Genomic DNA, 15,424 nt, shown 5'->3' with positions numbered 1-15,424 from the left:
AGAGAGCCACAATGAAGCTTCTTTCAACTCATTTAGAAGGGCATTATCAAGGTCTCCCAAGAGTTATAATCTTCCTTATTTTAAAACAGATTCCTTATTACAATAGACTTTATCTTCCTTCTAATTTCTATAGTAGATTCTATAATAATCCCTCCAGCTCCTCTTTGATCACAAACATTGATCAGATCCTTGGATAAACAACACATCAGCATTTTGCAGAGGTGGCAAAAATCAAATGACTAATACAATTTTAAGTGCTTTTTCAAATAATTGAAAACAATTTGCAAATCTAACTTGAAAGTAGAATGCCAAGATAAATAAGGGATCGCTTATATACACAACATAGATTAAAACCTCTAGATAATTTTAAAAACACAAAAAATCAAAAATGACAACATCTATATTTAACAAAAGAAATACATAATTTGGAATTGGCCTTACCTTATGTTCAAGGGAGAAGAAAATCTAATAACATCATGAAATAGCTCTTTACTAATCTAAACCACAGATAGAAACATGGACTTGGTAATAGTTTGGTTGAGCCAAAAAAATTCACAAGCTTGAACTTGGCAAAAGCTTTGGGGAAAATTCAGTAATAAGTTGAAAAGTTTTCCAAACATTAAATTTTTAAAAGCACATTAATTTGTAAATTATCTCTGAAAACATACATACATAAAACTGAATTTACAAAGGTCACAAGTAGTTTTTCTCTTTTTTATGGATCAAAAATGACTTCAATTCACGTCGAAATGTCATATGATTATAAATATTAATAACATATCCATATTAATAATGTACAAATTTCATACATGGAATACGTAGGCTGAAATATTTTTTTGCTTTTGCAGCACCCCTTGCAGACCCACCACCAAGCCCAATCTAAGGCCTTCAAGACAACAAAAACCTTCATGACATATACTCAAATGCTCAAGAAAACAGATTCAAAAAATTATGAAAATGAGAAGTTTTTTGATCGACAGACATATTGCAACACTGCCAAATTCTTCTCCACATTTCACAAGTTGCTGCCAAGTTTTCACCGATAATTCAATATTGAGTTATACTACAAGTAACTTGCAAGCAATTCTGACTAGCAAATTCTATGAGTTTGAGGTAATTTTTTCATCTATGATCTAAAAATGACATATTATTCTCCCTTCCAAAAAAAAAATATTTAGTTTGGTGTTTATCTTACTTTATATTCAAGGGGGGAAGAAAATCCCAATAAAATGGTGAAATAATTCTTTACTAATCTAAACATGGCATATTATTCTCCCTTCTAAACTAATGCATTAACCATGGCCCAAAGGCCAAAAATAGACCATAACAAACTACCAATAATATGCTGTGTCTAGGTACACAAGATATAGGTGCTTAGGTTTCTCATAGTCCTCACCTGCATGGGAAGAATTCTTGTGCTCGACAATTAAAATAGCTCAGCAGGGAAATAATTTAGGACAGGTTCCATATTATATAATATACAGCACTAAAGAGAGAAAATTTTGCCAAAAATTATAAAGAGTTGATTGCTTCAACTATGATTCAAATCCCTCACCAATCAAAATAACAGACTCACAGCAATTGGAACTCAAAAAACCACCCAACAATCAAACCACAAAATATCTGCCCTATTCAAAGCACAGAATATTTATGCTGCAGAAACAGAGAACTGTGCCAAAACTCAAAATAGTAAAAATGAAAAACTCACAGCATTTATTTATGAATAACACTTTCATGTTAATATGCCCAATCCAGAATTGCATGGCTAAATGCTATTCAGCTAGCAAGAAATTTATACAATAAATAAACTACTTACCAACAATATCAGTACTAGAGACACCCTCAGTACGCTTTATCTGCTTGTAACGTCCAGCCTTCTTGGCAAGGGCATATGCATCACTCCCATCAGGGAGTAGACAAGGATCATCTCCATGTATAATATAGTCAATGTTATACTCGTCAAACAATTTGTTCATAAAACCCTCATTAATTGCATATGGAGCATTGGCTATAACCTCATCAACCCACTTTATACCACTGACCATTACCATCCTGCAAATATACACAAGTTCAAAAACCTACATTTTATCCAAAACCCTTAGAAGTCTTAACAGAATAGAACATGTAGGTAACCTAAAACAGTAACACAAAGTAATTGAATGAATTCTAGTCACATTAATTTGCACTGGTTCTAATACTAACTACTCATCTTGCTTTCAAATTAAGGTACTATTGAATCAAAAAAGGGATAAACTTTAAAAGATCACTAATGCAATTAACTCTAACAAGAAAAAAGGCAAACTTTTAGTTTTGTGAACTGTCATAGCTTCTCCATTAAATATGCTAAAAGCTAAGAAAAAATGCACAGTTTAGAGCACAGCCTCCAAAAATGGTACTACCAATAAAGAAAAGGAGAAACCAAAGATATGTTCAATCAACCAAAAAAAAGCAAATGGAATAGGAATAAATATCAAAGAGATATTGAACCTATTCAGTACAAGATTGGAATGGTACATGATAACAAAAATTTAACACAAAATAATATTCTCTGAAGACAATACTAATTGCATTGAGTGGATATATTTCAATGCCTTCAACTTTATTGCTTAACCACATCGTTATATCGAAATTGTATAACATTTTTATGATTCTACATTTCAATGAAGTAGTTCATATGAAATCCAAGTGCATGGACCACATTAAGGAATGAATTCATGTGAAATAAAAAAAAATTAATATATAAATATTGAAAAGCAATTAGTTAAGTTAAATTGCTTAAATGGGACTATAACAGCTTGAATATGACATGGCACCAACCTATCCTGTTAGGAAGTCAAATCGATGTCCAGGATTACCTAGCAGTTTTAGTAAGAATAATGTGGACCAACAATTGCTGTGAGGAAGTTACATGGATACAAGGGATTACTACCCCTTTTAGTACAAATAATGACAGACAGAACATCAAATACCTTTTCAGAATATAATGAGAAGTGCCACAATGTAGCATGGTAAATTAGACTTGAAAAACAAATATGCAATAACTACATCTTCCAACTCGCTTTAGATTTATATTTACTACCTTAAAATGATTGTTAGTGTTACTATTCCAGATTCTCTCTGGATTTCACAAAATCGAGAGAAGATAAAAGTTAGATAGAAATCATACAGATATAATGTATATTTTTTTTGGAGGTAAGTAGATGATAAGTCTGTTACAAGGACATATTAACCTGTAAGTATTGGCTTCTTTCCAACACTCAACTAGCACTATACCACTTCATCATTTCATCTATTTACCAACCCTGGTTTCTATTTAAGAAGGAAGTGGATAGTAATATTGTTATTAATAGTTACTAAACTTTGCGAGTATCGACTCCTTTCCAACTCTCACCCCACCCTACATACTATTACTTGAACTGTCTTTCAAGCTAGGTATCTATTCAATTGACAGCATCCCTATCATTTTCACCAAGAATCAATTAACTAAAACAAACACCATTTCACCTACAGAGCTTCACCCAACAAATAGTTAAATTGTCCTTGATCTATGCTCATCAGAATCAATTTTTTCAATGTCCATGTGAATTTTGTTTTCATTTTTTTTTTACATGTTCTACTATGTTTTTGAACAATAAATGGCAGCCTTCTAGGGTTTGTGTTTTCCACTTTACCATGGGAATGTGTCTTCCTAAAAATGCAATCATTTCTATGATAGAGATGTCCCCGAGATACAGGAACTCCAAGGAAATGTCCCCCCACTGTTTTGCCATCACCATTACATGTTAGGGGGTGTTTCTAGGATGTCACCCTCAGAGACGGAGCATTTCTAAGACGTCCCCCTGTTCTAGGGACTGCAAGGAGATGTTGGGACATCCTTAGGACCCACTCAATTGCATCTCTAGGACACATCGGAAACACCCAAGCATCCCCTACATCATTCAATTTGAAAAGTGTATTTTTTAGATCAGAATTTTTTTTATAGTTGTGCCAATTATCCTAATCCTAATGGCTAATGGGGCACTCACCCTAAGGAGATACAAAAAAAATTGAAGAATGAAGATCCGGTTAGAAATGGTAAAGACTTGGTCTTGCCAAAAACATAGGAATAAAATTGTGAAAAAGACACATGCCATTTAGGTTTGTGAAGTTTTGAAGGCCTTAAAATTGTGAAAATGACAGTACCCCTTAATCCCACTAGGGGCACTAGCCCTCCACCCACTATCATCCTCCCATCATCCCCAAACTAGGCCCTCGATCTCCCTATTCCAAGACAACATGAAATAGGTGCTTTTGTCCTCAAATTCAGTTTTTTTTTTAAAACTAGGATCCACAAGTATATTTGAGTTTACAAGCATAGGAGAAAGTTCTAGCTCTATAGCCCATGGTGCAACATCTTCTATGCCTACCCTTTTTGCCTATTTGAGGTCTTTGGTGCAACATCTTCTATACCAACCTTTTTTGCTTGTTTGGAGGCCTATGATGATTCTAAGCCAATTCTAGAAGGCAGTTATATTTGGCAATGCGGCCAATACCATGTCAACTACAATAGTTCATACAGCCAAAAGCCCACTTTTGTGGTATACCTACAAGCAACAATTAGAATCAAAGTTGACCATAAGAAGAACAATTAGGGATTGCCAAAAGCACAAATTCTCTCCTATTTAAGAGCAAGGAAACATTAAAAATGACTCTAAAAGAGCTTAATATAGTCTCAACTCTCATCCTTTGTCAAGAAAGGGATCCCAACCGAGAAAGCCACCTAGAGGTTCAACTCCTAGCCCAATCATGGCCCCTCAAATCTCTTTTTTCCAAAAACCTCTTTTTCAAAAGCTGTTTCTATTCCCAATGAAAGAAAAATGTGTGTGCCCATTAGAAGTGTCATTTCAAAACGAATCAAGGGATATTGCTAATGAACTCACTGGCTGTTGTTGCATCGGTGCATCTAATAAGACTCATTATCATTATACCACATAAATTTCAAGAATTCAAGAAGCAATCAATTATCCAACAACCTTGTGTTGAAACGTCTCTCTCTATACACTTCTTGTTGGCATGTTTCCAACTTCCATGCCATGTGTTTGTTGTTCATCTTTGTGGAATTTATACAATTATGGTAATTCACCAAGGTTTTGGATTGGCTTCTATAGGTTTCAATTAGAAAAAAATCGTCAAATTCAACTATTTCATGGAAAGACTCAATCCCTGACCAATGCATCAAATTATGTTCTTGATATATTCTTCCCTCTTCCTCTCTTCTTCTTTTGGTGATGTATCATTATTAGCTAAGCAAGATTCCCCATAAAGAGTCTAAAGTAGGGAGCTAATACTTCAAAATCTAGGCCTCAAACAAACCTAAGACCTTTCTATATCATCTCTTTCAATACCACTCTAATCTCTTGTATCACTCTATACAAGAGGTATATCAAAATATTTGATACATCTAAATTTTCCCAATTGATACCCTCTTATGCATTTTTCCAATCATTTTGTTTTTAGATTTTTTCTTGTTGCTTCTTGTATTTTTCAAATTTTCAAAGCAAAATTTTTTAAGCATTTTATTTGAATTTGAGGGCACATTAAAGCATTCCTACTTGATCAAACTGACACCCAATTATTTGAATCTCCAAATAAAAACCTTTTCTTAATTTATTTATTCATTTTAAAACTTATTTGTTTACACCCTAAACCCAAAAACATTTTTGGGGCATAAAGTTAGGGATGGATTTCTTTAGTACTTTAGTACACTACTCTGCCCTAACCCTAAACGTTAGTCTATTTAAGGTTTGAGTTATTTGATACAAGTTGTATGTTACTATGCCTCAACCCAACCCTAAACCCTGAAAGTTTCAAAGTTAGGGTTATTTTTTTTAATACTTTGGTACACCCTAAACTCAAATCCTAGACCCTTTTTTATAGAAACCTTAATTTTTACATTTTTGAATTACAATCAAAGTTGGGTTTATTTATGCTTTGGTGCACCCTAACCATAAACCATGAATTTTTTTAATTTTAAAGTTGGTATTAAGACTGTAATACTGCATAAAAATAAAACCCCTAAACACTAACTTTTTCATGGGTTTAGTCTTAAGATTAGGGTGTAGTTAAGCATAAAAATAAGACCCAAACCCTAACCTTAAATGCTGAATTACTACAATTTAGGGATACGATTAGGGCTTTCTATGCTTGACTATAACTTAGGGTTAAGAGTAGGGTTTTTTAATATTTACCATGTGTGTAATTGTTTCTTTTATTGTAAAATACTAAAAGCATTTACAAGATATCCACTATATCATGTAATTTTGGTTCTTAAAACCCTCTATAATGCATCAAACACAACATTTGGCAAGATTACCCTCTAATATTCCAGGAAGTCACACCCCAGTGATAATAAGGAACTACAGAAAAATTTGCCTGCAATTATGTCCTTTATATATTCTTCTCTCTTCCTCTCTCTAGTCTGCAAGTGATGTATTTTTAATAGCTAAGTTACATTCCCCATAAAGGGTGTAAAGTGGGGAGCTACTGCTCCAATATCTAGGCCTAAAACAGACCCAAGACCTGTTTAAACCATCTCTTTTGGTACCACTCTACACTCTTGTACCACTCTACTTCCACGTACCACAAGGTATAGAGAAAGATTTGATACATCTAGATGTTTGCTATATTGAGAGGACTAATCTTCTATACAATCACTCTTCCACATATCTTCAAGTACATAGGGAGGTGTAGCATATGGGCCAAATTTGGCATGGGAGGTATAGGTCTTATATGAAAAGGCAAGAATTATCCTCACCAAAGGTCATGCTAGAAAAAGACTATGAATGAGCTTGGTTGACAAAATTAAGTATACTAACCTTTTGGAAAGGGCATCAGTTATCACATAAAAGTTGCCTTCCGCTCTCAAAACATGTTCTTCAAACTATTTTTGCTTATTAAATTTCCATTCTACAAGCTCCATTAGGATTCTTCCAACTATAGGGTGTTTAATGAAGAGCCTCTCATGACAATGTGTAAAATCAAAACAAAAATTTGAGCTAGGGTAAAGTTCCATCTCCTGTCAATCTCAGTAGAACAAGATTGAAAACAATAAGTTGTAAAGAAATAGAATGAGGAAGATCTAGCACTATCACTGATGATGATAGGACTGTGGGTCCACAACACATTATTTGTGAAAAAACCAAATGAGCATTGCAAAATGTATGATTATTCTATTGATGTACAAAAAGCCACAACTACTGATCTAATGGGCAGTGTAATACTAATCTATTGGGCAATGTACCTCATTAAATTGGCTAATGAAATTAGTTGTGCAATGCTTATTAATCAATGTTCCACCGAGTTTCTTAACGGATGGACCAAGGGTCTAAGTTTGGGTATGGCGACAGGGGGCGGCAAAAGGGTCGCACAAATCATAGATGTAAAACTCTGCACATCCGAGCAAAAATCGCGAGTACTCGCGAGCCCTAGTCGGGCGAAAGTCACTCGCGCATATACTCAGTGACGAGTTTTAAAAAAAATCGCGACGAGTATAACACAAAAAAAATTGCAGAAAACCGCCAAAATGCAAGCAAAAAACCGGTGCAAAAAACGATATTAGAGTTTTAAGTCAACAAAACCTAAACGTTGTCATATTTTATTTCATTGCAAATCGTGACGAGGGGGGAAATAAACAACGCGTCCAGGGCACGAATCGCACGATTGCAGGCAAAAATCCAAGCGACAGGGCAAGATTGCAGGTTTTTACGATATTTTTGCTGATTGAAACAAGCATTTTTTTAAAAAAAATTCTACAATTCTATTATTCTAAAAATTTTATGTTTTAACAATATTATTTATAGTCTTTTTTAAGATTATTTACTTGCAAAGGGAAAAAACTTAATATATTAAGTTGCTAACACTAACAGTGTTAATAACTTTATATATTAAGTTTATTATATTATGTAATAAGTTTATTAACACTTTTATTTAAAAATAACAGTGTTAATAACTTATTATCACTGTTATTTAAAAATAAAAGTGTCAATTATTAACAATTTAACCCCAGTGATAATAAGTTATTAACACTGTATATATAAAATTATTAATGTATTGTTATTTAAAAATAACAGTGTTGAATCTGTTGATTATATTAAGTTTATTAACATTGTTATTAACACTATTATTCACTGTTATTAATAACAGTGTTACTCTGATATAGCTAGGAATGTAATAAGTTAATAACAGTGTTATTGTTCTCTAAATGCTGTTTCTCTCTATTGCTAGGTTCTCTTCCTATTTTTCTAAAAGAAAATGGCTTCTACAAGTGCAAGTAAAGGTGGTGGCAGAAAGAGAGACCCTTGTTGGAAACATGGGACACCAGGTCCAGAACGAGATGTCATTTATAACCATCGCACTACGGTTATCAAAGGTAGCATTAATAGGCTCAAATATCAACTTGCACAGATCGAATGTCGAGATACCAGAAAAATGTAAGTCGTCTTGAAGAGGCTGTGAGGGATGCAATAGCAACGCTTGAAGCATATGATCAAAGGAAGGCAACAAAAAAGAGAACGGCAGAGGCAATGGCAGCCCCAAGGGCAGATTTGAGTTCTATAGGGTCGGTCACATGTAGATGTGGGTGCATCTAGTTCTTCCCTTGGGCCACAGATACGAGGATCGGGAAGTGTGGGCAGCCATATGGAAAACTACTTTGTTCCATGTAACACTCCTGGTGCACAACCTGGATTGCTAGGCACTGCATGGAATAAAGTGTTGTTTGTAATTAGGGATGGTGGATTCCAATTGCCTTAGGCAACATTGGAATCCGCCTAAGGGTCTGGTCCCTCCTCTAGCGTGTAGGGCTGGGCCCTATACTTCATGGCACATCAGCCCTATACTTCACGGCACATCCTTAAGAACCCCCACGCTACTCCACGCCACATACGAAGGTCCAACCCCATAATCAATGCATTTCGGATTAAAGGAAAACAATGTAAATTAAAGGATAAAGCCAACTCAAGTATAAGCCGACATATATGAACAATGCACCATATAAATAAAGATGCTTCCCACCTCAATCACACACATTGATTATTCATTTTATTCCATGCGAAATATATGTCTGCCATTGCAAGTAAAGGAGGAATATTATATCTGCCATTATAGCGAAATACCTCAGTTATGTCAGCGATCTACTTCTGCCAGTAGAAGTGTGAAATTCATTCATGTGAAGAGCGAACTGATGTTGGAGGAGAGCAAACTGAAGTTGCAGCCCATAAAAGAGCAGACTCCATACATTAGCAACCTAGGGTTTGGACCTGATTGCTGTTGGAAGGGTTAAAGGTGCAGATGTGACTACTTGATGCTTGTGAAAGTGCAGTTTTGTGGAAGACATTATCAGTCCTAAGTACAAACACCTTCAAGTACTTGAGATAAGTGTTGTAACCCTCATATGAACATAATTCATAATCAGATCTGAGGATCTTTTCTGGCTGGGTTTTTCCTACTAGGAGGTTTTCCCAAGGTAACCGTGTCTTGTTCTTATTTTGTTCCCTTCTTTGTTATGCTTAAATCTGGAAAACTACAAACCCTTCATTTAATCAATTTAGTTAGTAATTAAATTCTGATTTTCTGAGTTTAGATTAATCTGAAAGTGCTAAAATTAACATAAAGAAGCTCATGAACAAGCAAAGGTGGCGTGTGCCAGATATTGGATCTACAACATGTCGTTCAATGTTGTTTCTAGTCCATATTGGGAGCAATTGGTCACCGCATTGACTGTGGCAAGTAAGGGGTTCAAGTCCCCAAATCATTATGAGATGAGTGGGCCGTTATTGCAGGATGAGGGGTCCAAAACACTCACTAATTAGTGGAAGAGCAAAGGAGTATTTGGGAAAAGAATGGCTGCATCATTCTTTTTGATGGATAAACGAGTGGTAGGAATAGGACACTAATCAACTTTCTAGTTGCTTCAGGGGGCCAGTAAGTATTTTTTAAATCAGTTGATGCCTCCAATGAAGTGAAGAATGCAGAGACCTTGTGCAACGTGTTGGATGAGGTGGTGATGGAAGTGGGAGTGCGGAATGTCATCCAGGTTGTGACTGATAATGCAGTTGCATATGTGGCAGTCGGCAATCTTCTAATGGCTAAGCATCCGACATTATTTTGGAGCCCTTGTGCTGCCCATTGTCTTGACGTGCTCCTTAAGGACATAGGGAAACTAAGCTGGGTGAAGGAAGTGGTTGAAGATGGAAGGAATATCACCAAATACATCTACAATCACACATGGATCTTGAATCTTATGAGTGAGCACATTGATGGTAAGGATCTTGTGCGATCGGGGGTCACACGCTTTGCTACCAATTTCCTCACCTTGCAAAGCATACTAGCTGCATTGCCCAACCTGAAGCGGATGTTTGTGAGTGAAAGATGGTTGAGGAGTCCTTATGTTACGAAGCTTGAAGTAGAGAAGGTTGTGTTTGACATTTTTTATCCTAATTTTACTAAGATGGTGGAGGAGATCATCAATGTAAGTTTTGAAACTTTAATTGATGATTTATTATTTAATTTTCTAATATTACAATATGCTGATTTTGTTAAAAAATTTATATCTAGGTGTCGGAACCGTTGGTGAGGGTGCTACGAATGGTAGATGGGAATCATAACCCCATGGGGTATCTATATGAGGCCATGGATAAGGCAAAGAAGCAATTCAACACTTGTATGGGTCAAACAAGACTAAATATGAACCCATATGGCACATAATTGATCGAAGGTGGAACCATTATCAACTCCACCAACATATTCATGCTGTTGCCTACTAGTTGAATCCCAAGTTTTTCTACTCCCCGAGTTTCAAAGCAGATGCATAGGTTAAAGTTGGCCTCGACACATGCATCCAGAGATCAGTTGATGATGAGAACCTTCAAGACTTGATACTTGATGAGTTGCAGAGCTATATGAAGGCCACAGGGCCATTGTTTTCTTCACCTGATTGCAAATGTAGGAGAGACACCCTACAACTAGGTAAAAAAAAACATATGTTTAATTTTATTTTACCATTTATTTCTCTCTTTTAAGATTATTAAAATCTTTACAAGTTATAAATGACATTTTTATCCTGCAGATTTGTGGTGGAAGATTAAGGTGCCACAACGCCTAATTTTCAAAAGCTTGTCATCCGCATATTATCACAACCTTGTAGTGCTTCTAGTTGTGAGCGGAACTAGAGTGTTTTTGAGGCCATTCACACCAAAAAAAAAAGCAATAGGTTGACTCAACAACGCTTGAATGATCTTGTCTATGTGCGGTACAACCTTTGATTGCATGAGAAGAAGGTGCAAGGGCAAGATTCACATGAAGCACTTGACTTGGATGACATTGATCCATATTCAGCAGATTGGGTTGGTGCTCCTGAAGATGTTGATCATGATTTGGATCCATTCCTTATCGATGAGCAACTAAGTGAGTTGGAGAGGGTAGGAGAGGAATGGGATGCGAAAGTGGCAGCACATGAGGAGGAGGAACACGAGGTTGATCATGCAACTAAGGCACCTATTGAGGCACCTATCACTATGATCGAGGCACCTATTGAGGATGTTGCCACTACTTCAGCACCACCCACCCAGCAGCAACAATCTGTTTTGAGCTTTAGTTGTAGACGCAATTTATGATTTCTCATTTTCATTGATACAAAACTTTAACTTGATATGTATTCAGAATTTCAAAGGTTGTAGTTGTTTTGTGGTCTATGACATATGTCACTATGATACATTGATATGTGTTGAACTCAATTTTATTCACATGTTGCACTTGTTTTTTGGTTCATGCTATGTATTTAACTCAAACTTTGATTTATATATCATGGGAATCAGTATATGTTCTACAAATTTGGTGTAAATGTGTATTTTTGAATAATATTAAAAAAAATGTATTTTCAAATGTTCGACAAAGTTGTCGAGTTTTGGCGAGTCCCGAGTTTTTTAAAAAATTTGGGGTTGCCGAGTCATTACTGAGTCTGAGTTTTTCCACTATGGTGCAAATACATATAGTAATTGAAAAATTAGTTATAAAAAAGTGTGAGGAATAAGTATAAGAGCTATAAATGAAACTTTCCCACGCTATGTAAAATTTACAATAGTAAACATTAAAAACATGAAAATTATTGCATTGAAAATTTGAAATTAGAGCATTATCAATGGTGGACAGAGTTTTGGAACTTTGGGAGCAAAGTGCAAACCAAGAATAAGTATAAGAATCGCAAATGAAACTTTGGCTTACTCATTGATGTTTAAATTTTAAACTACTAAACATAAAAAAACATGGAAATGATTGCATAAACAAGAAGAATGGTGGGGGTCTAGATTGTGGCTTTGACTATGAATATGTTGAGATTTGCAACAAGGGATATGTATTATGTAGATTTTTAAGATCATGATTCATCATTGGCCTATTACTTGCTTAGACTTATAGTTTTATGGGGATTTGGGGGCAACACCAAAACGAGATTGAGGGTAGCACCCCTGCGAGGAGTGAGAGAGATGTAGAGAGATATGTCTAGATCTTGGGGGAGAGAGGAGAGTGGGAATAGAGGAAGAGTGATAGAGAGAAAGATAGGTCTAGAGTTTGGAGGAGATAGAGAGAGCGAGAGAATACTGACAGGAGCTTGCTGATTACTAAAATTCGACTAAGTCCTAAAACTTCTAAAACTTCTAAAACCTAGAATCTGTATTATAACTCCTAGATAGTTGAACCACTCCCAAACATCTTGCCAATATATACATGAAATATAACTTCGTATTATACTTAAATGTTATATTTCATGAATATATTCTAATGAAAAGAATGAGACTGACTCACAAAATTTTCACCATTTTTTGCTTAAGGACAGAGATTTTAAGTGGTGACTATAGGAGACTCCTAGGGGTCCCTAGGACGACCCAAGAACTTCAGGGTCCCAAAGATGTCCCGTCATCCCCACCCTATGATGATGGTGGAGGTTTGGTGGGGGGACATCCCCACCTTGTCCCCACATCTTGGAGACGTCCCCGTCCTAGAAACCGAGGGGAAATGGGGAAGATGTGTCCTAATGGTACACTATTTTTAATAGTCATTTTTAGGTTAATGAAATGAAGGTCAAGAGTACACTCTTAAGACTTCAAGTGATATTTGGGAATTCTACTAGTTGTTTGTTAGTTACATTTTTGGTTTCATCTAGACTTGATACTATAATTAGCTAGTTGATTCTACACTGGTTATTAGTAGTTTTGTAATGATGCAGTTCCCTTGAGAAAGGATTCTCATGGCTAAACTTCTGACTCTATACCAAAAAAATACTTTATGCCAATTATTTAAAATACCAAAAACATAGCCACAATGATGATATATACATTTCTGCACTCATCTAGAAATTGCAAGGATCTCTAAAGTATTTCTATATAAACTCAGCCATAGGGGCAGAAATCTAAAATAACTAAAAACTAACCTAACTATTCAAAATATCTTCCTGTAAACTGTTAATTATCTCCCAATTTTTTTGTTCGAAATTTAAACTAGCAAGTACATTTCTACACTAAATGGAAATTATTGGCGATCTAAAATTTCAGCTTCAAAGAAAGTTTGGAGGAATAGATGTGACCCACCAAAAATTAGGGGAAATAATTTGAAATACCTAAAAAACCACCTTGTGACAATAATTCTCTATTGAACTATTCATTTGACAATTTCTGGAGGTCTCACTTTTCAAAAAAAAAAATCCAAAAAAGGAGACATCTGAGATTAAATTTCCTTCATGTAGTCTAAACTTTAACACTTCAACCCTAACCATAATTATGAAAGATCAAAATGACTTTCTACACAGGATGACCTCAAACAGTAAAAGCATTGAACCTTTCATTCAGGAGGCCAGGGATAGGCCCAATAAGCACGATGAAGTGTTGAAATTTGGTTAATGTTTGCATTCAACAAGTGGTAAGGGCAGCGAGATCAATGATTCAAGACGACCTACAAATTAACTTAAGATGGTCATGATTCAAACTACCTTTTTACACTTTTCTACATACTATCTGCGATCTCAGATTAAAAAACAATTCAAATATTAAGAACAAAATTTTCTGATCCGAAATGCTGATCATGAAGAATTAAAATACAAAAACGTGCCCCAAATAAACCCACAACTTACTCCTTAAAAACACTAAGTGAAAATACCTTTCCTCCATGGTCCAAACGGGCGGGCCTTTATTGGCAACAATCTCCTCGTCACTGACCACACCGACAACCAATTCATCACCAAGCGCGCGAGCCTGGCGAAGAGCATTGGCGTGGCCGTAGTGCATCAAATCGAAGCATCCGTCCATGTAAACCCTAACCTTCTTATTCTTCTTCTCTCCTTCGCCCTTCCTCTTAGGAAAAAGCCCAAACGAAGAGGGCCGCATGGGCGGCAGAACAGGTAAGAATGGCCCTAAATAGCCAGTAGAAAACCCCAGCAAAGCTGCAGTGAGCATGAGCCCACCCATTACGCGGGGCACAAAAATGGCGTCCCAGATCCAGTAATTGTTGCCATTGCTATCCCATCCCATCGACGATCCCATCGTTAGGAAGGGAACTTCAATCTCAATTTCACACCACCAGAGCCACGCAATTCCTTTTCCACCCTTTCTTATCAGATCAAAACAATCTAAGCAAGTATGGGCTGAGAGGCTTACTTTCTAAAGCATCAAACAATTGAAGTATGTATTCCTGTTCGTGTCGGTCTATGCCTATGCAGAATAGATTCGATTCGCTGATTTTTTCTTATGATTACGATATCAACAAGAAAGGAACGTGTGTACTTCCAGGGCTCTGTTTGTGTTTCTCTCTGATTTGCAGCGAGGAAGAGTCGTTTAAGAATTTATTTCAAATCTGCCATTACTTGTGTCGGCTATCCCAAGATAGAGGAAGATTCACCTGCAATAAAACTTTACTTGTGGTGAAAAATCTTCCTGTCTTGGTGACCGAGATTAAATCTAGACTTTGTCGTTTAACTCGGGGAGAATGAAAGGTCAGTATTTTGACTGTTGGACACGTTTACGCGTGTTAAATGCGTGTGATCAAAATTTAAGGCAAAATTGTCCACATTCTAGAACTTTAGGGCTTTTTCTGGATTTTTTATTTTTGTGGAGGATATGAGTGTGCTGAAATCGAGATTCGTAACTTGTATTAGAAGGTTCGTGTGCCGACCCGATTGAGTTGAATTGATGGTGTCGAAGTGTGATTTGTGGTTGAATTTTTTCTTTGTCATACTTTGTATGAAAAAGTGGACCCACTTGGTTGTTCTAGGCCTTTACAAGGACTGACTGAGTAAATGAAAAGTAAGTGCTTTGTACTTTTTATTAAATTTTATTTGTTGTATCTGTCTGGCAGGTATAACTATAGACATCAGATCTGATATATGTGATGTATCATTAAG

General features: G+C 35.9%; 1 protein-coding gene across 1 annotated transcript in view; it reads right to left on the bottom strand.

Annotated features, from left to right (window-relative positions):
* Positions 1-15,048, bottom strand: part of LOC131072800 (ethanolamine-phosphate cytidylyltransferase) — a 40,829-nt gene extending 25,781 nt beyond the window's left edge. Inside the window, exons 1-2 of the mRNA XM_058009057.2 lie at positions 14,185-15,048; positions 1,817-2,052 (exon numbers count right to left, since the gene is read on the bottom strand). Coding sequence (XP_057865040.1) covers positions 1,817-2,052; positions 14,185-14,567 — 619 coding nt within the window. The 5' untranslated portion in view covers positions 14,568-15,048. The remainder of the gene's footprint in view (positions 1-1,816; positions 2,053-14,184) is intronic.
* Positions 15,049-15,424: the final 376 nt, after the last annotated feature.

The sequence above is a fragment of the Cryptomeria japonica genome, chromosome 2, assembly GCF_030272615.1.
Source record: "Cryptomeria japonica chromosome 2, Sugi_1.0, whole genome shotgun sequence".
Classification (NCBI taxonomy): domain Eukaryota; kingdom Viridiplantae; phylum Streptophyta; class Pinopsida; order Cupressales; family Cupressaceae; genus Cryptomeria; species Cryptomeria japonica.
Note: the sequence above shows the minus strand (reverse complement) of the source record. Positions and strands in the feature narration are given on the sequence as shown.